Source organism: Oreochromis aureus, linkage group 2 (genome assembly GCF_013358895.1).
Source record: "Oreochromis aureus strain Israel breed Guangdong linkage group 2, ZZ_aureus, whole genome shotgun sequence".
NCBI lineage: Eukaryota > Metazoa > Chordata > Actinopteri > Cichliformes > Cichlidae > Oreochromis > Oreochromis aureus.
Genome location: NC_052943.1, coordinates 8,694,505 through 8,717,264, shown reverse-complemented (window position 1 = coordinate 8,717,264; position 22,760 = coordinate 8,694,505). Strand labels below are relative to the sequence as shown.

The following is a 22,760-nucleotide window of genomic DNA, read 5'->3' as shown; positions in this document are numbered from 1 at the left end:
CCTCCACTGTCCCAACCTCCACTGTCCCGACCTCCACTGCCACCAAGTCACCTGCACCTGTGTCCCCTGATGTGACTTCAACTCCTGCAAAATCAGATGTCAAAGTGTCTCCTGTCCCAACCTCCACTGTCCCGACCTCCACTGTCCCAACCTCCACTGTCCCGACCTCCACTGCCACCAAGTCACCTGCACCTGTGTCCCCTGATGTGACTTCAACTCCTGCAAAATCAGATGTCAAAGTGTCTCCTGTCCCAAACTCCCTCCCACTGTCCCTGTCCCGACCTCCACTGTCACCAAGTCACCTGCACCTGTGTCCCCTGATGTGACTTCAACTCCTGCAAAATCAGATGTCAAAGTGTCTCCTGTCCCAACCTCCACTGTCCCGACCTCCACTGTCCCGACCTCCACTGCCACCAAGTCACCTGCACCTGTGTCCCTTGATGTGACTTCAACTCCTGCAAAATCAGATGTCAAAGTGTCTCCTGTCCCGACCTCCACTGTCCCGACCTCCACTGTCCCGACCTCCACTGCCACCAAGTCACCTGCACCTGTGTCCCCTGATGTGACTTCAACTCCTGCAAAATCAGATGTCAAAGTGTCTCCTGTCCCGACCTCCATTGTCCCGACCTCCACTGTCCCGACCTCCACTGCCACCAAGTCACCTGTCCCAGTGCCTGCTGTAAAAGAATCTGGACTGAACACAAAACCTGAAGCCAAAATGGAACCAGAGCCACAGACTAAATTGTCTCCAAAACCAAGGTCAGATTTCCATTCAGTCCTGGCACATTTTGTAGCATCAACAGGTGGAATGGAATAAACTCAGGTGTTATGTTACTAGTTCTTGCATGAATTTGCGCTTTAATGTAACTGTGTTGATCTATAATTGTGCATTACAATTTATATAAGCTTATATAACCTATTAAGTTACTATTTGCTTTATATGGCATTTGGTTTGGTATTTTACAGACAAAGATCAACATAGTATAATTTTACTCTGTGGATTGTTAAAGATCACACTAAGAAACATTAGAAAAGGAAGCTAAATTACTTCCACTTAGACCAGCTACAAGAGTAAAATTCTCCTTGCACATTAATGTGTCCTTTCTAGTGCTCCAGTAATGTAGAGTACAGCAATAAAAACCTCACAGGGACCATTCATCTGCCTGGAGTAGTTTTACTTTGGGGTATTTAAAGCTGTTTTAGCTGGAAATATTTCTCTGGATGTAATTTTACTTTTATTTTCGTAAGTAAAAGCTCTTAATACTGCTTCTACCACTCCATCAATATAACATAAATCTACCTACCTATATAATGAGCCTCGAGCATGATTTTTAAGCAAAGCCATGTTTGTTATGAAAATATGCTTTCAGTGGTTTAAGTGGTTTTCTTTGTTTAGGTGTGTTTGCTCTCATTCTTTCACATGTGCAATTGAAAGCTGCTCTGGAATGTGATGTGTTTGTTGTCCATCTTGTTTCACAGCTCCACTGCTGACACACTCACCGCTCTGTCCGACACTCTGATTTCTTTCGACACCAGTTCATCCAGGTACTTCCAGAAAAGAAAGATGAAAGCCGGAGAAACCAGAAATGCAATGACACATTAGTTCCCACAGCCTCAACAAAATGCCATCTGATAATAAGGGCTTTTGTTTTTTTTTCCTCAGTAGCTTTAAGAATGATGAGACAGCCCTGGCAAACCAAAAAGGACACTCAGCGGACAATCACCCCACAGAGAACAGGTATAAAACCAACAACTTCCTCATTATTGTCATAGCAGTGTTGGCAAGAAAACTGATGAGGGCTAACTGCCACTGAGCTCACTTCAAAGTAATTACAAAATAATGCACATCTCAATTTCAGGGGCTCAAAAAGCCTTATACCAGGGGGTGTCTCTAATTATGCTTGATTAAGTGTGGCACATAAACATTTGATATAGAGCTATGTGCTTTCTTGCCAAAACAGGTGCACTAATATATCTTTTCCTCTCCCGTACTGCAGTGCTGAACAGAAGCCAGCTTCAGAGCTCAACAACTGTGAACCAATAACAGACGATCTCCTGGGTTTCAGTGATGGGTTTGTTAAAAATACATTCTTACGATTGCGCAATTAAAAAGTTGTCACGGTGGCAAATATTTGAATAGCTCTCACAAGGTGGCACTGTTGGGCTTCTTATAATCTGCCCGTCCTTTACCTCAACTGGCCTGTTCTAGCTCTGAAATCGCCACTGAATCGTAAATCCCCCTTTGTTCATCAACTTCTCTGCTTCCTCTTCCTCTGCTCTTTCTACATCTGCAGTCCAGAGGAGCCAGCAGAGCCTGTTCCCCCCAGCCCAGGACGCTGGAGTCAGGATCTGCTTAGTGGAATGGACAGGTAGAGGAAGAACTCTTTCTCCTAAGAGTTATATGTGGAAAAAAAAGAATAAAAATAACTTCCTTGTCAGTAGCAAACCAAAATACCACCTCAGCTTTCCTTTCCAGAGTTGGATGTAGAGTTTCAAGAGAACTCTCCTCCATATTTAAATTTTTCTGTTTGATGTCTTTAGTGAACCAAACCCAGTGAAGACCAGCGGCACTCTGGATCTCCTGGCAGATGATGTCATTGTAAGAGGCACAGAGGCACGCAGGTGAGAAAGAGACAGACTTGTGTGACGGCTTCTCCTCCCATCTCACCCTCCTTGCTTATGCATCCTTATTATTAAGAAGATCCCGGCTCGCTGAGTTGAAAGACTTTGATAAACCCTCATCCTCCTCCAGTTTGATCCACAAATCAGGGCTCCGCTCCTGTATAGCATTTTCTATTTTAACCTCCTGCTCCATGTTAAATAGAACCAAAGTCTCAAATTCCTGAAACGACTGACTTTGAAAGGGAAAGCCACGTTTCATCTGCAGCACGACTGGAAATAGAAGGGAATGTTCTGTACTGATTAGTATTGCCGCTTTGTTTTGTCTCCACCAGCCTCAGCATGCAGCGAGAGGAGGAGAAGCAGACCGACAAGACAGCCAAAGAAACACAAAGGTAGCGGGAGATGACAGGCTGCTCTTAAACAATTATCTATCTATGCACAACTGTTCCTTCTAAGAAATGCATTCCATACACACATGCCTTGTAATGATTTATACCAAGTCTGCCTGCAGCTATGCTGCCAGCCAACCCCGCAGAGACACAGAGTCACTATAATGACCAAACTGTGATCATTACCTAAAAAAGCATGACAGCACACAAAGCTAAAGTCTGTGCTTTGTTCAGATGGTTTTTGTGATTGCTAAATAGTTGAGTGCATCTCGAGCTTTTCTAAAGGATAGACATTTTAAATAGTGTATGAGAACAACCACACTAACCTTTACTTGCCCTCTCTTCTCTTCCCATCATGCCATTCATCTGTACCGCCCTCCTTACTTCTATCTCACCGCTGTGCAGTGAAGAGGACAATGCGGATCCCTGGAGCTCGCATGTGACAACGGTGACAACCGTAGTCACTGAGTCAAGGTAGTTTATTTACTGTCACATGTCAAATGCAAACCAGTGTGCTTAAAAATAGTACATAATAACACACGGTTTCACTCCAGCTTGGTAATATAAATGACCGGGTTGGTGTAATTGTTCAAGGGTTAATCTTAGGTGAAGAAATCCCAAAGTCCGCTGATTTTGCTGTTCAGCAGTAGAATAGTGTTTCCATTTGTCAGCGACATCCTGATTCTGATTTTGATTGAGTTTTGCCCCACATCCCTCCGTGTTTCTGTTTACCATTCAAACTGCATTAAATCTTTCCATTATGAGTCAATGTGATCAGAATTCCTTCGACACAAGATGGGCAACGCTGACAATTGAGAGTGAAATCAGTGTGAAATTGTTTTTCAGCTCGGCTGATCCATTTGATCCATATCCGATAGGGACCACATCCCCTAACAGGTAATCATATTGGTTTGGAGCTGTGACTGTTTTCCTGCAAGACAGATAGCATCTCAGCATGCATAATGCAGCAGTTTCTGATTATGAGCCACTTTTCTCTATTCCAGCTCCTCTGACCTGCGCCAGCCCCTCTCTGATAGTTCCATCAACAGGTACGGGAATGATAATGCAAATTCCCTTTTTCGATACTGTAACCTCTGTTTGTGGCGCCGATTTCATCATGTTAGCACACGGTTTCCTCATTGCTACAACTGCTTTAGTTTATAACCTAATGCAAGAATTGTTATTCATAATCAGTAAATATGACACAAGAAGCACCAGGATTCTGGATTTATTGACATGCTCACGCTGATTTACTTATTTGTTTTCTTTTTTAATTTTAATTTTAGTGCATTACCAGCTTCAGTGGAAAAGAGCTCAGAAACAAAGTATGTTAGTTATTGCTTACGTGTTTCAGCTAAAAAAAAAAAGTAATATTGTGAGTATTGATGACATTTTTAGCATTAGGGGGTTCTACAAAGTCCTCCACAATGAGTTTTTTATGCACCCATTCATACACTTACACACCAATTACACTGGAACTGTGAGGAAAGGGAGATTGCCTGCCACTGGGAAATCTATAGAAACGTTCTCTGGCACCTGAAACAAAGTTGTCCCTGACACTGACAAAACAAGGTATTGAACCAACTCAGTTGCATACTTGTGTGATGAATCTATGATTGAGAAATGGGAGTGGAAGGGAAAGTGCAGACCCACAGAAATCCTTTTTTCAAACCTTCCTGCTTGAGCGTTGTCTGATGTGCTTCATCTGTCACAACTCCCGAATCCTTTCCCTCTCTCTCTCTCACTCGCTATCTCTCCCCACTTTGGCTGTTTTAGCATCAGCACTCAGCGGTCATGGAAAACCAGCACAGCCCAGGAGTCGAACACAGAGGAGAGGTGATGACATGCTTTGATGTACTTTTGCACCCCCACACTATACACTCTGTGCTTCATTCATCTGCTTTCACCCATCCGTGTCCATTGCGTGTTAAAAGCCTTTCAATGTCTCTCCCCTCTCAGCCAAGAAGCGCAACCAGAAGCAGAAGGCCAAGCTGAAGATCAACAGACGGTCATCATGTTTGAGAGGAAGTAAGTCATCTTGGATATTGGCTCCTTTTTATTTCTGTAACCTCCTTCCCTTTTCACCGCGGTGAAGTAGCGAGACTCTTGCAGCGCCTTGCTCACCGAGTCGGAAGACATTGCGCACTGGCGCTGAGGAAAATAGGTCAGACATATATTTGTTACAACTTTCCTCCACAACTGTGGTAAACAAATCCCCCCCCCCCCCCAGCCTTTTTTGTCTTTGGAAGAATAAACATCATGTGAACTGGTCATCTTCCAATGCTGCTATGTCTTTGTTTGTTTGTGTTCAAGGTCCCTTGAGAATGACTCTCCGTGGGACCGATGGACATCACCGACTGTCTATACCATCACCACAGAAGAGGAGGAGGAGGATGAAGAAGAAGAAGAAGAAGAAGAAGAAGAGGAGGAGGAGCAGGGAAGGTATCTTCGGTATGGTTAAGCTCATTAAATGCACATTACAGCACCTTTTTGAAACTATTTTAGCAGGATGTGATTATAGCACCTTAAAATTCAGCGGCTGTCAAGCATTTAATTGAAAGAAAGCTGAACACAAGATGAAACATCCTCCCGGCTCAGTCGGAGAATAATTAACTTTTTCAGTTTGTTCTTTTTTTTTCTTTTTAAACTTTAATATTGTCTTATCTTTACCTGTACAAACTCATTATAATGCAGGAATTTCCTCTGTTTTGTAGCACTGAGGATACACAGACGGTCACAACCATCACTACTATCAGGTAGGGAAAAGGGGGTTTTTGCGTATTGAGAAAACTGTAGAGATTAGAAGGGCTTAGGTTAAGAGCATGAGAGATGTATAAGTGAAGTTTACAATCACACTGCTTGGGAGGAGGGCCTCAGATCAGGCAGTGCTGCAGTACTATAGAAAGCAGACCACAGCTGGTCAATAAACCGTGACCCCGGTGGAGCTGTGAGCCAGAAAGATCAGTTTCATACACATTTTTAAAAAATGCAGCAGTCTCGCTTGCTGGATTGCGTCCAGCTTATTGACTGCTTCAGCCTACTATAAAAGTCTAACACAGTTTTCTTTACTTTCCAGGGAGATACGCAGCGAGCCTGAGCCCTCTATGGATCGGTAAGTTTATGATCTTGTAAAGTCAGACAGCGTAATGCAGAGGGTTATTTTCTCTCTCATCTGTTGATTTTCTCACTTTTGTAACAACACTGGCTTTTCCCTTTTTTTCTCTTTTAAATCCTTTCATGCCTCTAGAAATTTGAGCAATGGAGCGCTGCTGCATGAAACTTACATTTACCTGTTCTTCAACGAGTGGAATAAATGGTTATTTTATGAAATGTATCTAAAAACAAATGCACGCCATCAAATATTTAGCACGTGTGGGTTTGTGTTACGCTTTCACCTTCTGGATGTGCTTTTGTCTCCTTGTAAAGCAGCCATTTTTAGTAGGCGGTGAGAGATTTGGGCCAAATGCTTTAAGAGCGCAGCTGTATCCAGTAACTGAAAGTTACCTGTAACTCGTTTATGACACCCGGTTAGACAGATTTCCATTTCAACTCTATTACTGAAGTTGAATGACAAGATCTGCTCTTCCATTGTCTTTCAATTTGCCCTCATTTCCTTCCCTCTAATTATCAGCCTCCAGATGTCAGAATAATGATGTGTATTAGAGATGTCCTTTTGTCAAATCACAGCCCGTTAACCAGCGTGTCATTAACAAGCAGTGGCAGAAGTGATTATCTCCTGAGCTGCATTTGACAGATGTGGGGTCCTTCTCTACAACCCATCCCTGTAATGCCGTCATTGAGTGAAAGATGAGACTAACGTTGCTGCACTCTGTCTCCAGTTTCGATACCTATTCCAGGACCATAAGACAAGAGGAGCAGAGAGTCAAAACCCCAGAACCTGAAACCAAAAAGTGAGTGACTGTACAAACTAGAAATTTAATTTGGATTGACAGCATATGTAAGTGTGTCAGAATCCTAAATACACTCATGGGTGTGAACGTCAAGATAATTTGGGGCTGTTGAAAAGTATACATACACAGGCTCAGACATATACTTACACGCCCACTAATATTTGGTTAAATGTCCCTTAGCCAGTTAGATGCTAAGGACCCAGCTTTTAATCCTATTCCACAAATTTTCAAAAGGACTGAGGTCGAGGCTTTGGGAAGCTCATTCCAGAAGCATAATATTAGCCTGCCTTATCCATTCAAAAACCAGTTTTGATGTGTGTTTGGGATCATTGTCCTGCTGGAACAGCCAGTTGTGTCCAAATTAAATCCATCTAGCTGTTGGTTGGATGTAAAGGTGAAGAATTCAGAGGTGGTAGTCCTTTATTATTCCACCCACTTTGTGCAGTGTACCAGTACCACTAGCAGCAAAACAGCCCAGAGCATGATGCTACCACCACCATGCTTGACAGCGTTCTTAGGTTTGAAAGCCTCACCTTTAACTCCTCCAAATATACCTCTTATCATTGTGGCCAAATAACTCAATCTTTGTCTCGTCTGGCCATAAATCTTTTTCTCCTAAAAGCATTTGATCTGTCCATGAGGACAACCGCAAATTTCACTCAAGTTTGAAAATGTCGATTTTGGAGCAGGAGCAATTTGTGATAGTTTGAGTCTTCTTCTGGATTTTGGCAAAGTGGTGATTGAACTGATGAACCTGGATTCTGCAGTTGTTTAGAAATGGCTCCAAGAGACCCTCTCAACTTATGTAAATCTACAATTCTCCTTCTTGGAACAATGGAAAAGTCCAAGGAACTCAGCGAACATCTGAGTATTGGTCAGTCCAATGAGTATTATTAAACAAATCATTTTTATGCTGGCAAAGAGAAACTACCAGTCAGTCATGGTCACTAATGAGAAGTTAGCAAGCTTTGGCTTTGTCAAGTTAAAAGGCATTGTTGAACCTTTAGCACTACTTATTAAAATATTTGTGTATCCAAATTTTTTTAAGCCATTAAAGATGTATGTCGTACAATCATTCCACCCTGAAAAAAAAAAAAAAAAATCACCATGACATTCATACCCACGATGAGTATATGCAAACCTCTGACCACAATTGTGTATATATTTTAGGTATGTGTATTAACCCACCCTTTGCCTCTCCTTTAAGGCCGTTTGTGTTTGTGAAGGAGTATGTCAATGCAACTGAGACGTCTTTGCAGAACCCCAGAGACACGCTCGATAGGTGGGGCCAATAAATTATTTACAGTCAACTGCCATATTGATATAAAATACTGCTTTAAAAAAACTGCAAGCACTGCCCTCATGATGATTTACTCATTGCTCTTGTTTCCAATAGTAGGTCAGATTACCTGACTTCAAGCTCCACCAGCTATTCTTACAGCAGCCCATCTCTTTACTCCAGGTAATAACACAATCTCTAACCCTGAACCCTACTTCTCTCTCAACACTTCAACTGCTTTCACTTCTTGCTCTTTACGTGGCAGTTCAGCCTTTTTTTTCACTAACGTCATTTAAACTGTATTCATGCGTTTCTCAAAACTCCTTCTTAATTACACTTCAAACCCTTTTAGCTGTGTTACTGTGTCCGCTTTCAGTTCTCACAGTTCAAGTAGTTCAGCTGGAATCACTGTTTATAAATCTGAACATGTTTCAGGAATAAATCTTACATAGTAACATTTTAACCTATGACAGAGAAAGGTGTACCATTACATAATTCAGTGTTTTTTTTACAAAACATACTTCACACTTTTTGAACCAGACCTAGAAGTCTCTCTATCAAAGTTTGAACTACGGATATATTTATAATGTATAGACAGACTTTATGACATTAATTGATGTTTAAGAAAACAAGGAGAATATTTGTTTTTATGAGATTTCACACTCTTTGTGTGAGTATATTGTTCTACAGATGGAAAACCTCTGTTATTATGCAATAACATGCCCCATTTTACCAAAGGCATGAAAATATAACAGCTATGATTTAAAGATCTAAAATCATCTGAATATTCACAGGTCAAATGTAATCTGGAATGATAGTTAAGGCAGCAAGGTGGCATGGTGGTTAGCACTGTTGCCTCCCAACAAGAAGGTCCTGAGGTCAATTTCACCATTAGGCCGGGGCCTTTCGGTGTGGAGCTGCATGTTCTTCCCATGTTTGCGTAGGTTCTCTCCAGATGCTCTGGCTTCCTCCCACATTCCAAAGACATGCGGTTAGTGGGGATAGGTTAATTGGTAACTCTAAATTACCCATAGTTGTGAATGTGAGTATGAATGGTTTTCCGTGTCTATGTATTAGCCCTGCGACAGACTGGTGACCTGTCCAGGGTGTACCCTGCCTCTCGCCCTAAGACTCGTAGGCTAGGCTTTTTCCATTTTTGGCAGACTGAAAAATACTGCAAAAAGCAGAGATACTGCAGACACAGCTGAGAAATTCGGTGACATGAATCAGCTGAGATGATGCTTAGAAGACCCGAGTTGTCAAGGAGATCAAAATTAACTATAGACACCAAAACCATTTTTTGTACAAGCTTGTAAACATGTTTTGTTTTTTCCCTATCATAAAGTTTATTATTTTAACATTTGAATCTGTGGGGGTTGCCATGGTGCTTACATTTCACCTTTCAATATTTCTGTCGTGACTACTAGCATTTGTTTTACCGTTTGCACTATTTGACATATTTCAGTTGCATATTTCGAGTGCTGAGCATGTGTAGCCTCTTGGTTATCCCTATGGCACCTCCATAAACAAGACTATTCCCTAAATGCGTTTTAAAGCCGCAACCACAGCTATAAGCCGCAGCTCTTTCTCCCCCGCTTTGTTATTTCCGCTGCTGACAAAACTAGATACGTGCAAGCAGCAGGGCAGAAATTCCACCAAGCCTGCTCATTAAGAGGCTAAGCGGGGACATCAAAGGATTATTTACACTTATTAAATTCCCTCACATAGGACTCCAAAGATCTTGTTATTCAACCAGACTGAGCTTCAGTGCACTGTAGCTGTTCATGATTCAGTGGTCAACCTATCTTTTCTCAATCAGCTACTCCAGGATCCCACTGTCAACTACCTGTACATACTGCGGAGAGCAGGTGGGAAATGATGCCAAGATTACCATTGAGCACCTCAACATCAACTGCCATCCTTCCTGCTTTAAGGTAATTTAGGCAGATACAATGTTGATTTTTTTTTTTTCCCTAAATAATACTGCAAAGAAAATACACCTTTAAAAAAAAATTGTTTGGTGAATCAAAAATAGTGTCTTTGCCAACAGCAGTAACATAAATGATGTTTGTTGTTATTGCCCGTCCAGGCAAGTTTAACCAGATAATTACGTTTTTGTAGCTCAAATAGTTTTCCTGCAAAAATTTCTCATCAAGGCGTTATCTCGTGGTTTTCTTATCTTTCAGTGTGATGTGTGTAAGAAACCCATGGGAGACCTTCTCCACAGTATGTTCCTACACGGCGGGAAAGTCCACTGCGAGACCTGCTACGCTGCCATCTGATCATCGAAAGCCTCGCAGACCTCCTCGCTCTTTCTGCATGTTAATTCGCACACAAAGCGAGAACTGCTCTTTTTTCAAAGTTTGCACTGCATTTGTTTGAACTCACGATTAATGTAGCTTAAAGTGACCGGCGAGTATGATTTCTTAAACTTGATGATGACATATTTTAAAACCTTGCGTTGTGTTTTGATGGTGGTGAAAGCTTTATCTGCTTCGGTTTACTATGAAGGATACGTCTGTCCAACGTCACACACTGATGTGAACAGACTAATACTGGTGAGAGGGATACAAGAATTTAGCAACAAGAGGGAAAAACCCCCAAACTTGGTTACAAAATATTTACTTATTTTTTGCTCTTCTTGATACAAAATAGTGTTTGCATGTATGATGCTTTGTTAGCAAAATAAAACGATTTCTATAATCCTGGTGTAAACATGTCATATAAAAGTAGTTTGCTACCAGATGCATGAGTCTCAAGAGTGTTTCAGAAAAGAATGATTGCAAATTATTGCACATGATCCTAAATGATGTAACAGAAAATTGTCAGACAAGGTGATATTCTAACATAAAAATTCAGAGTTGTTCCAAGCTGAGCTGATCCTGAGAACAGTGGTAACGTCCCTATGCGAGGTTGTACTAAATTTACATTTGCACCTCTCCTCTGCTTGGCGAAATAATATTTTCCTTGCATAGTCACAATAGCTTTGCATCTAAATGGGATTTTAGCTAATAGCCATCAGCTACCTGCTGAGTAACTGTAAAGAAGCTGATGCAGTCGTTTGGCTACCGCCTTGATGGTCTTCACACACAGTTAGGCAGAGCTCCCGCAGTACAGAGGACAAGTCTTTGGCTCTGCCCCAGTCTAATGAAAAGCCGCATCCCATGAGAGTGTGCCCATTTGGGACAATGGTCCTCCAAGTAGTTAATGCTAACTATGGGCAATATAATGGAACCTCAGCTACGGTGATAAAACCGGTTGGAAAATATTAGCATATAACAGTCTAGAACGTTATTTTCCCATTACTGAGCGTGGGATGAAGGCAAAGTTTAATGTCAGCTCAACAAAATAGCAAAATTTGTTTCAGGATAACTAAACTACTCACATGGGTAAAAAGGGGGTGGGGGTTGGCTTGGGTGCAAAACTATGAGCAATGTGTACTTCATTCCCTCATTTAAACAAGAGGGGGGATAGATAATCTGGGGCACTCCTATAATCCTGGACGGACTCCATCCTCCGTTTGTTTCAAGGCCTGTGTCAGTGTTTTCCTCTGGCTCTGCTCACAGCAATGCTTTGCATGTGCTTCCACAGCAGAGAAGGGTCTGACTCGTTGTGTCTTATCAGAGACTCCAGCCCCTCTGCTTGGTCGAGGCTCTGCCAGTAATCCTGAGGCCATATTTGCAACCATCTGCGGACAGATAAACAAACAGATTAGGCTCATCACAGAGGATATTTTAATTAGACTATTAAAACAGACCGATTTCGCTCCCCGCAGGACATTATTGTTCACATTTCAGTACAGGGGAAAAAAAAGATTATGTTCACACCTGGTGCTGTGATTCATTTAAAGACAAACTCACCCATCGTCTGAAGGTAAGTCTTTGACATCTCCATATCCCGGGCTGGGGAGCGGGCAACCCATGTGAGAGTTATTGGCCATTTTAGGCCGAGGTGGTTGATTCATCTTAGGGGCCTTCTTATGTGCTCGCTCTGCAGCTAATCGAGCATTCTCCTGGTCACACACGTAACATTCAAATCCATTCAGGTAGTTGGGTTTACTCATGTCATTCACCCCCCACTCGCGAGTCTTCAGTGACTCTAGCAAACGAGTATTAGTGATGCGGCTGGGGTTCTTGAACTCTAAATATTTCGCATATTCATCGTCATTCTCGTCCAGATGTATGAGGAAGTCAGCAAGAGCTTTGGGTGAGGGGAAGTCATCTACGATGATCACCGAGCGGTCGTTGGGCATCCAGTCCGCCACCGCGGAGGCACCTCGATAAACGGGAACGCACCCCTGGTGGAGAGGCCGCCACAGCTTCTCAGTCATGTAATCTGGACAGAGGCCATTCTCCAGAGCCAGGTGGAACTTGTAGCGCGCCACAAAATTCATGAATTTCGGTTCTTCACCGGTAGCAGTGGCCGTGTCCTCCAGATATTCTGGTAGGGGTTTGTTGTTCAAGCATTTCCCATAAGAATCGATCTACACAGAGATAATATTTGGAAAGATGGGAGACACAGTTAAGGCATATCTGGGAACAGATTCATTATTACACAATGACAGATTTGGCTGTTCCACTGAGCATTATCTATACAAACCATTTACACATTTGCTATTGCAATCGGAAGCACAAAGATTAGTGATTTTTATCTGCTGTGCAGTGCGTAGTAAAATAAGAGGAGATATTTACCACTGAGAAAGAATCTCAGCATTTGTGTGAAGCAGAAAAAAAAACATTAAGGGTAACGGACCGCTATATCATTCATTTAAAAAACACAGGACCATAATCTCTTTCACTGTGGTTATTACACAGCAGAATTCTTCTGCACTTTACCTTTATGTACTTCATGAGCTCCTTTACATATCTGTCTCTGTCTGACGGTACATCACAGTGAGACTGCATGTAGAGCACTGGAGCCAGACCCTCCCTCCTCAGGCGGTTCTTCTCTTCCAAGGACACAGCTACAGGCTCCAGCAAGTACTCCAGAGAAGGAAGCCACTGAAGGGTCAAGGGATAGTCTGACTCCCTGCGAAACGTAGCGGTGTAATTGAACAGCCGGATTCCCGGTCCATGAGAGAGGACATAGTTATTCATAGGTGACTCTTCGTGGAACAGTGCCCAGGTTTGGTGGCGGAGACGAGGGAGAGGCGCCTCATATGCCCGGAAGTCTGTCCCATAAAAGATGATGGATGTTGTCCGTTTGTACAGCTGCACCTTTCAAGATCAAACTCAAGATTAGTTGCAGAGCAACCTGAGAAGCTAATTATTATTAATGTGTGCATGCATCTTCCTCCTGTCTAAGGGAGGAGATTCATGAAAGGTGTTTTAGGAGGGTAAGTATCTCGGGTACCTTACGATTGCTTGTGACCAGACAGGAGGACGTGGCACAGTCGATGCGCTCAGTGTCGCCTGGAAAATGTGGGAAAAGCCCACCGCTCCACCAGAGGAGAATGGGCAGCTCCTTGTTACTGCGACGGTCGCGGTTTCCTGGTCCTCTGTATGAAACCACAGAGGCAAACTCCATCTCTGAGAGAGCACTCTGAGGCTGAAAGGCTCCTCGGTCAAGTGCATCCAAGGCCTCCAGGGGAAGCACCTGGTCATCTGGAAAGGAGGCAAAGGAGACCCAGACCCAGCACAGGACCCCGAAAAACCCCAGACAAGCAAAGGGCAGAAGCCTGCTCCTACCCGCCATCTGCAGGGGTGAAATGAACAAAGACACACATTTAAAACAAACACCACATTACTGTGTAGGGACAGCAGTGTGATTCTTTTTGCTTTATAAATACAGTTGTATAAATGCGGTCCGCTACGCAAACAATCCAGCGACTTACTCTACAGAGCCAGCGTTTTCAGAGCATGGAGAGCATCGGAACATTCACACTGTTTCCTACCATCATCTCCGCGGGAAACACGTGAAAGAGGCTTTTTCTTAGCTTACAAAATAAAACATCTAGCGCTACTTTTCACGCAAGCTCGCTTTGATGAACAGGGCTAACGAGATGCCCCAAACATCAGTTAACAGCTGACTTCTTTTTTTTGTAGAGTCCTGATTTTCCTCTTCTTCGGGTCTCAAAGATATCTCACTCTAGCGCCACCTACAGCCCGGGAGTAAGACTATGTCAGACAGGTTCAGTTCAGAATCTTTTGATACTTAACGGATTTTGCCACAACAAACACAACAAATCATACATAAAAACATAGATTATATGTTTTAAGATAAACCCCCCCCCTAGAGATTCATATTAACTTTAAGCAAATACAAAAGTCATTCTAAAACCAAACAACATTAGCAGAATTAATAACACATGTCCTTTATGTCCTAAAATAAGATTATCTTAGCAAACTCACATTAAATCGGCTTTGCTGAAAAAACATCCAACAGTGGGTAAACTTATTGCAAAGCTATCTCCTAATTCAAAGTAAGGTAAAGGCTCAGTCACAAGGAAGGGACAGCAATCTCCTTGCATCTATGGTGGCTGCCTGCAACCAGTTGGAGATCGTGGTAACTAAATGGCTACATGGAGCTTGAGGGTGTTGCACTCTCACGACCAATTTTGATCACAAGACGATTGCATAGGTCAACTGATAGGAGACAACCTTTATGCAACAGTCACAGTCCGACTTGGACCAACTACAGTCTCTCTGAGAGAGACTCTCAAAGGTTTGCAAATAACTGTTGTCTAATTTATAAATGCAGACAGATTGCTAGCATATTGCCATCAGTCTTACTGAGTAGACTGATGGCAATATACTGAGTACTGAGTTCACCTTTACTGCTGTTAACAGTGCAATACTGGCAGATCTTGATTTGGATGTTGGTGTAAATCTGACATAAAGTCACTTCCCATTTAAAAAAGCATTTTTATTATTTTTACATCTTTGAGCTTGACTGTGCAGAAGAACGTTTGCATAAAGCTTGGCACTGCAGGATGTGTTCATAGTTTCTGCTAAAGGGAGAAATTTCACTGAGAAATTCATGAGCTAATGGCTCGTGTGACTGAGCCATTAGCTTGCTCCGAATGAGGAGGCAGCTTTGTGTGTCCAGTATTGGATGGTTTTTCGGTTGACTTGATTTAATGTAAGTTAAATTAATGTCGGTTAAATTTAATGTAAATCAAATTAATGTTTAATGTAAGTTAAATTAAATTAGGCCAGAGTTTAAAACTCATACTTAAAAGATGACTTTGTGACTTTGGAATGAGGTGGGGAACCAATCATGATCCAGTTTTCAGTTTTCACAGGTCAAACGTGGAACTTTAAAGTCTACGGTAGATATTTAGAGTTCAACAGTGGAATGAGCAGTTGAAGAGTTTGTATAATTTGATTTTCAAAAATAATATCAGTCTCACAATAGAACTCAGTTCTAAGATTTTTGTGTAAGTAAAAAGTGACAGAAGTCAGTTTCACATCATGGCTACACAGAGTTTAGCGGAGGGGGCCACCCTTGTGAGGTCAGGGCCATGAAATGCATCCAGAGTAACATTTAGCATACCTGAAGTGAAAACCACATCAGCTCAACTGTCAGGTCAGTGCATCTGGTTTTGTGTACTGAGAGACAGAAAGGCCACTTCATCACATGATGTGTCAAAAGAAGGATGGTTAGTGATCTCAGAGGATGAATAGTTGTCACTAAATCACTGTTAGAGAAAGGAAATTAAGTCTAGTTCTGGGTTTAAATGGGTTGGAAAATTATCAGTAAATCAGTAATCAGTAAATTGTGCTTGGACAAGTAGAAAGAGACAAAGCAAATAGTAAGATTTACTAAAATTCCTGCACATTTTCATAAATCCAGCTTTTATTCAAACTGAACTCAAATGCAAAATGTTACAAACTTACAGTTCTTAACAAAACGATTACCCACGACCCAATGTACGATTTATGTCACAGATGCCCTAAATAAACAGTATTGATAATTTCCAAAATTATTTGTGTTTCTGTAAAGGTTAATGCTAAAATATAATTACTGTTGTTATCCATTCATTTTCAAACTCACAGTTTTACAAAAAGCAAAGCATATAAATGATGTTTTTTTACTAAGATGCCAAATTACAAATTACTAGCATTTAGTGTATTAATGCAATGCTTAAGTGTTTTCTTCCGTTTGTTTATCATTTGGGGTATCCCCTTATTTTACGGGCTTTAGGACCCCGCTTTGCTTGGGCGGTGTGCACGTGCAGGTCCGCGATGGGGCGCGCACGTCACGACACTGAATCTCAGTCAGATGTAGGGTAGCGGGACAGCCACGCAATATTACCTACTAGAAGCAGGGTAAGTAGAAATAAATGTTTCTACGATATCCATTCAGTTTTGAAAACACCAGCCCGCTGCGACAGTCGCTACTGGTAACTGCGTCGCCTTTTAAAACACTTCTGAGCCGCATATAAATTAGAGCTAACGGTTAGCCTGACCGGGATGGAATGTCAACAAGGCATCAGACTAGTCGGCTAGCTTGCTAGTTTGATGGGAGGGTTGCTAAGCCGCTATATACTACAACCGCTGTACTGTCTCGCATGGCGTGATTTAGAAGTCTTACCTGTTTCGGTTCCCATTTAACTTCTTCTCTGAAGCACTTCTGCGGACAGTTTCACAAACAGCATCGTCAAGAGAGTTCAGCGAGAGTTTTTGTTTTCTAATTACCACGGTTTGGCAAGCTGGTACATATTTGTGGTTTGCGCAGGTGCAGTGGTGGTGCTGTACAGAGTGGGTTTATGGTCAGCCTGTTGTTGTGGTGTTGGAGGCTTCCTCATGATGTGCCACAAAACAAACGTTTTCTTTAATGTTTAATTTTTACTTCCTAATCTGTAGTTGGCATCTGTTCACTGTAGTGCATAATGTGTGGACTAGGCATTATTATAGTTTCATGTCGTAAACAGAAGGGCTGTCTGCTACCCTGTATTTTTCTATGCCAGAGACCTTTGGCAGACATCTCGGTCCTTCACCCCGTCATTTTGTCCCTGAAGCTAGTCAACCATTACACTTCTGTCATGTGGTTTTAATTACGCAGAAAGGTTTACTTCCAAGTTATAACAGTTATCCTGTGGCTGCTGACTGTTCCTCTAATTACCTACTCTGAATCATCAGCGAACACAATTCCACAGACTGTTTTAGCGTTTAAAAGTTTTCTGAGAAGTCATTATGTTTCATATCCCAATGACCAGCAGTAATTTCCACTTCTCGTTTTCACCCTTCCTTTTTCTAGGTTAGGTTCACCCCGGTTTACCACCAAGTGGGGAGGACTTTAGCCCTGTGAGGAGGCCTAGTTGGGTGGGTGGCACGATGAGTGGGAAGAACCTGCTGCTCAAAGTAATCCTACTGGGAGATGGTGGAGTGGGCAAGTCCTCCTTGATGAACCGCTACGTAACAGACCGGTTTGACTCCCAGTCTTTCCACACCATTGGCGTGGAGTTCCTTAATCGGGACTTGGAAGTGGATGGACGCCTTGTCACTCTTCAGATATGGGACACAGCTGGTCAGGAGCGCTTCAAGTCATTACGTACACCTTTCTACAGAGGCGCCGACTGCTGCCTGCTCACATTTGCCGTGAACAACCTGCAGAGCTTTCAGAACCTGGGCAGCTGGAAGAAGGAGTTCATGTACTACTCTGACGTCAAAGACCCCGAGCGGTTCCCTTTTGTGGTACTGGGCAACAAGATAGACATGGAGCAGAGGGAGGTCGGGGAGGATGAAGCGCGGGCCTGGTGCGAAGAGAACGGCTGCTGCCCTTACTTTGAGACCAGTGCTAAAGATGACACTAATGTCACCGCTGCGTTTGAGGCAGCTGTCAGGGAGGTTCTGGCTGCTGAGGACCAGATTGATCACGCGCTCTTGAGTAGTACTATTGATCTCCATGGCAACCGCAAAACCTCCCGAAGATCTTGCTGCTGATTGGATAGGTGTGAATCTACCCTGTTTTAATCCCTCTGGCTGAAACTTGCCTGTGGTAGTTTTAAGAGCCAGTCATATATTGTTTATGGTACGTGTACTGTTGGTACAAAGTACTGAGTGCAGTGTTCCCTGAAGATAATATGAATAGGATACACCTGCTCTGAGGAGGCGTATCAAGGATTTAGCTGGTTTGTAGAATGTTGAATTATTGCTCCTACAAAGGTACCGGCACACTTACAAGCTGTGCTGCCAGTAGTATGGTACAAATCATTGTTTCCAGCTTGTGCAGGGACTATAGCATCTAGTGCATTTAAGGGATTAACTTAAATCAAAATAATATAATTTGAAATAAATGCATTTGAACAAAGAATATACCAATCCACCTTTGAAGAGCCCTCCTTTTTTGCTCCTTAAAGCTGTGTTTCCACCATAGGAACTTTCCTAAGGGACTAGGAGCCTTTGAAAGGACTGTGTGTTTCCATCAAAGGGACAAAGGTCTAAAGATTAAATTCTCTGGGAAATATTTACCTCCAAAAAGCTCCTGTTTGTGCAACAGTGTTTTCCCTTGGTTTAGGGACAGTGATAATAATGTTTGCAGCACTAAACTTGTAGCATTCAGCCAGTCCATCTTAGTCATCTTACTTCAAGTTGTTGCAGTTGCTTATTTTGCTTACTTTAAGGCTTATATCGGAGATTACTGTTGTTAAGCACAACACTCAGACTTGGTTCGCCTGCCTGGTTTATCTAAAAAAAAATATATATATATGAAGAGAGCAGTTGTAATTGAGTAAGCTAGAGAGTGCAGTGTTTCGCTCAGAATTGGATTGTAATTGTGATGGTACCAGGGGTGCGTTTGTAAATGTGCCCAGAAATTATGCACACCCACACATTTTTTTAAAATGAAATTAAATAGCGTCTCATATAATGTGCCCCTCTGACTCTTTTAATTTCCAAATATTTTGGGAGAAATAAATAACGTATATATTCAGCTATCTGTCCACTAGATGGGAACTACCAGACACCCCACAATGTATTATTATTACAGTATTTTACTTCCGATAAGAGATTACTGTGATTTTTAGCGTTTATCATTTTTTAACATTTTAACCATTTATTACCTTTATTTAAACTGCAAATTTGATCCTCAGAGTAAAACTTTGTAACAGTTCTATCCAATAAGATAACATTATCTAACTCCAACTCCACCAACACTATCACTAAAAGCTGCGGTAAATGTTGCCACAAGATGGGGTCAGTCTATTATCAGTCTGCGATTGAATGGGGTCATCTTGACGATTACATGCAATCTCTTTCTGATAATACAAGAAATTAATTGTGGTAAATTGTGGAAAATCTCAAATCTCTGTTGGTGTATAGATAGAAAGAAATTCACATTTGTGCTCAGCAACCTTCCCGTTCTATAGGAATGTAACTAGAATACATCCAGCTGGCAGCCAGTTGACTCGAGTCCCCTTGTATGTGCCTGTATTGATACAATATCGCCACACATAATGTCACGATACTGTGCTGTAGCGATTTTTGATTTCTGAGTCGTTCATACTGCAGATTTGTCCAGATACAAACTTCCACCTCCTTGCACTGCATTTGGAGACAATTGTCTTTGTTCTTCTCAGCTTTAGTGACATATGAAGCTGCTCTCTACCTGCTGCAGATGTTTGTTAGTGGTCTTGTGGTTAGTGGTCACATCTACAGAGCAGAAAAAACAAACGAACAAAAATGGAGTCCTAGACTGTGGATTCTGAGTCCATGAGATAAGAAATTCTGGTCAGCCTGCTGAAAGGCAGAAAACAGGACCGGAAGTTGGTGCTAGCTGGTTAGCACCAACTAAAATTTCAAAATAAGACCGAGGGGACTGTCAACTAGTAAATTGATCAAGAATGGCTTAATTCTCAAATAGATGGAAAAAAAAATCTAAAATGACTTGCAAAATCTGCTTTGACAGCTGTTAATATAGCTAACGACCTGCCCAAATAAGTTCTGTGTTAGGGGTAAATAAAGTAACTAGAGTAAATAAACAGAAGAAGCAGTGTTGGTGAATTTGGGAAATACAAGTTTTTCTGATTAGAAATGCTGTCACCCCTAAACCACCCCGAGGAAAGAGGCCTATGCCAGACTTTGTCCAGGCTTCATCTTGTTGACTGTGACCGCTCCGTTTTCTGTGTGTGTGTGTGTGTGAAGCTCTGCCTGTCAAATAGGCACAAAGACCTACATAACTGAGAGGGACAGAGGCAGCCGATGTAACATGGTTACTATATTTTTCAATAGTCAGACATGTTTAAAAAAAACAAACAATAAAAAAACAGCCAGCACTTTTTAATATGTCCAGCTTCTCTATGGATCTTCCACTGCAGAGGAAATGGAGACTAATGATAGTCTGAAGGAACCTTTTTGTTATAAGAGAGGCTCAGGTGGAAATGCAGCTTAACACACAGTAGCTCTAGTCACTGCTCCGTTTTTCTGTTCATGAAGAAGTCTCATTTTATGAGATGTGTCGGCAGTTGTTGGAGAGCTAATGTATTTTCCTGACACTGACTGTGTCTGTGAATGACAGTGTTCCCAGTACAGGCAGATATTGAGCTTCAGAAGTCCCCATATCAGTGAGATAACAGCATTGAAGGTACGGGTTATTTAAACGATTGCTGCACTCAAAAGGAAGATGACCTTGTTTGTCTTCAGTAGCAAGGGAATTGTAAGCTTTAATTTTGCTGTTTCAAATTTGAGCAACGGTGCGAACAATTGTGGTACCCTTATTCTGTTAATTATATTTTCTTCCACTGCATTGTAGCTGGATGTGTCAGGGAATCAGACATTATTATTTTTATTTCTTGTAATTTTATGTACATGTTTACTAAGGTCAGTTTTTGTTTTGTTTTTTGGTCCAGAATCAGAAGAAGTACTACTGGTGATAGTGTTTATTTTTCTGTGAAGCACATTCCCATCCTTCAAAGTGTTATATTTTTTTTGTAGTTTTACATTTTTATCTAACAAAATTGGGCTTCAATGTTTGATCAGGTACAGATTAAAGTCTCTTTTCCTGATGAGTAGAGAGGTTTATAAATATTAATGGCACCTTTGTAATCCTGTGCCTGCCTTGTGAATTGTGCAGTAGGCCTTAAGATGCCAGTATTGTAGCTTTGCCTATTCTGATGGGCTCCTGTACTTCACCAATATACAACATACGCTTTTTGCTGTCAGTTCAGTTATTATAGGTCTCAGCTGAACGTGGTAGTTTGACCACATGGATTGTGTCCTTCCACATCCATTCTAACAGTATTTAGTGAAATGTACAACCTCATATTCGGATACTTAGTGATATTTACTTGTTTTCAGCTGTTTGTTTTTTTTTTTCACTTTCTACAGATACTGTTGACTTTTCTTCCCCTTGTTTTACTGCTGTCTGCCTGAGGGGTTTGCTTTTTAAAAAACATGTTTTAAAACAATAATATAGCTTAAATTCATTTTGAAGAATGTAATTTAACATTTAAATGTATTGTTATTCTTTTGATCTTGAAACTGCATCTTCTCAAGCAACAAATTCAGTTGCATGAATCGGATAAAATATTTCTCTTTTTATGGGATGCATAAAGTTCTCATTATGGCCCCCGTGTTCTCGTAACTGTTTCTGTAACGTTGGCGGTCTTGTGTCGTCCGTCAGCGTGGGCTCACGGTGTTTGCTTTCCGAGTCAAAATTGCATCATATTTCAGTGAGCGTGCAGACTAATGGCGAACATTACAAGAGGCTCACTTTCAAAGTGCACCAAATCTAATCAGGTACTGTCGTATTCTCCTATTATGGGCTTTTTTTTTGGAAATGTAGGCTTACAACAGCTCGTGCATATGATTGTGTGTTTGAGTACTGGTATTTCTTTTTTTTTTTTTTTTTTTTTTTTTTTTACTGTGAAGTGAGTAGGGCTTTTAATATCAGGCTGGTAGTCTACATTAATTCAAAGCAAAAATGAGGGCTGTCTGCTTATTATCAGTGTTAATGTTTCTGTAATGAGACAAAAGGCTGATGTCTTACAATACGATTCCAGTTTTAATCCTGTTTCAGCAATGTAGCTCATCTCACCGTTTACCTGAAGTCTGACATGCCTGAGAATCCAATATTTATAACCTTCAGTATCACGATACCGTCTCCTGTGTCACTGCAGTCCTGCCTAATGTATTTTTTTTTTTTAATGTTGCTGTAATATTGAATGTAAAAGCTGATTTTTAATTTTTTTTGTGGGCTTGTCCTTGTGTAAATTGTATTCATTTTCTAACATCCGTTCAACCTTCAGTGCTCAGCAAAGGAGTACGAGTTAAGCTGTGTGAAAGTTAAGTGTGTTCATCTTGATTCTGTGTTACTGTAATGAAAAACTTCCCTTACTTCTTATTGCACTGCTGAGTAGAAGCCTGTCATGAATGCGCTCCAGTGCTCGGCTACAAATAAATCATGCAAACTACCAAATGGAGACCCTATTTTTCTTTTTGGTACATGTTGCTTAAAAATCCATGTGTGTTATTAAAGTTTAAAAACAATACCTAAACTTGTTTTTAATCTCTAAACAGGTCACTAAAATAAATCTCTATACTACTGGTTCCCTTTTAGCAGTAGCTACTTCACATTTAAAGGTTAAAATGAAGCATCTGGATTTCCAAATAAAACGGG

The 22,760-nt window shown here is 41.5% G+C and overlaps 3 protein-coding genes across 5 annotated transcripts; 2 read left to right on the top strand and 1 right to left on the bottom strand.

Moving 5' to 3' along the window:
* Positions 1-347: 347 nt before the first annotated feature.
* On the top strand, positions 348-10,904 carry LOC116324533 (flocculation protein FLO11). The gene is made up of 21 exons (XM_039622827.1): positions 348-417; positions 468-759; positions 1,480-1,545; positions 1,664-1,738; positions 1,998-2,072; positions 2,295-2,369; positions 2,542-2,622; positions 2,955-3,014; positions 3,417-3,485; positions 3,858-3,908; positions 4,016-4,060; positions 4,788-4,847; positions 4,971-5,039; positions 5,325-5,462; positions 5,726-5,767; positions 6,088-6,123; positions 6,851-6,922; positions 8,130-8,204; positions 8,322-8,384; positions 10,021-10,135; positions 10,388-10,904. Exons 1-21 carry the CDS (start codon positions 348-350, stop codon positions 10,481-10,483), a joined length of 1,725 nt encoding a protein of 574 aa, XP_039478761.1. The 3' UTR covers positions 10,484-10,904.
* Positions 10,810-16,852, bottom strand: fut11 (fucosyltransferase 11 (alpha (1,3) fucosyltransferase)). 3 transcript variants are annotated; one of them, XM_039616810.1, is made up of 6 exons: positions 16,737-16,839; positions 15,696-15,751; positions 13,554-13,895; positions 13,037-13,417; positions 12,062-12,684; positions 10,810-11,889 (listed from the first exon to the last, which is right to left on the bottom strand). In XM_039616810.1, exons 1-6 carry the CDS (start codon positions 16,750-16,752, stop codon positions 11,739-11,741), a joined length of 1,569 nt encoding a protein of 522 aa, XP_039472744.1. In that variant the 5' UTR covers positions 16,753-16,839; the 3' UTR covers positions 10,810-11,738. The 3 variants fall into 3 exon arrangements, with proteins under 3 accessions (XP_039472744.1, XP_031601015.1, XP_031601014.1); XM_031745155.2 differs by lacking the exon at positions 15,696-15,751 and having other exon boundaries at positions 11,739-11,889; positions 16,737-16,852; XM_031745154.2 differs by lacking the exons at positions 15,696-15,751; positions 16,737-16,839 and adding an exon at positions 14,035-14,281 and having other exon boundaries at positions 11,739-11,889.
* rab9b (RAB9B, member RAS oncogene family) lies at positions 16,359-22,632 on the top strand. Its single transcript, XM_031745156.2, has 2 exons — positions 16,359-16,471; positions 17,403-22,632. Exon 2 carries the CDS (start codon positions 17,480-17,482, stop codon positions 18,086-18,088), a length of 609 nt encoding a protein of 202 aa, XP_031601016.1. The 5' UTR covers positions 16,359-16,471; positions 17,403-17,479; the 3' UTR covers positions 18,089-22,632.
* Positions 22,633-22,760: the final 128 nt, after the last annotated feature.

What these genes read in the sequence shown, in the direction of transcription:
- LOC116324533 (XM_039622827.1), top strand. Translation starts at nt 348, where the DNA reads ATGTCAAAGTGTCTCCTGTCCCAACCTCCACTGTCCCGACCTCCACTG. An exon ending in CTCCTGGGTTTCAGTGATGG is followed by an intron (nt 2,073 to 2,294) that starts GTTTGTTAAAAA and finishes CTACATCTGCAG; the next exon opens with TCCAGAGGAGCCAGCAGAGC. An exon ending in CTGCTTAGTGGAATGGACAG is followed by an intron (nt 2,370 to 2,541) that starts GTAGAGGAAGAA and finishes TGATGTCTTTAG; the next exon opens with TGAACCAAACCCAGTGAAGA.
- fut11 (XM_039616810.1), bottom strand. An exon ending in TGATGTGGTTTTCACTTCAG is followed by an intron (nt 13,896 to 15,695) that starts GTATGCTAAATG and finishes TCACCCCTGCAG; the next exon opens with ATGGCGGGTAGGAGCAGGCT. An exon ending in TGGTCACAAGCAATCGTAAG is followed by an intron (nt 13,418 to 13,553) that starts GTACCCGAGATA and finishes TGATCTTGAAAG; the next exon opens with GTGCAGCTGTACAAACGGAC.
- rab9b (XM_031745156.2), top strand. Translation starts at nt 17,480, where the DNA reads ATGAGTGGGAAGAACCTGCTGCTCAAAGTAATCCTACTGGGAGATGGT.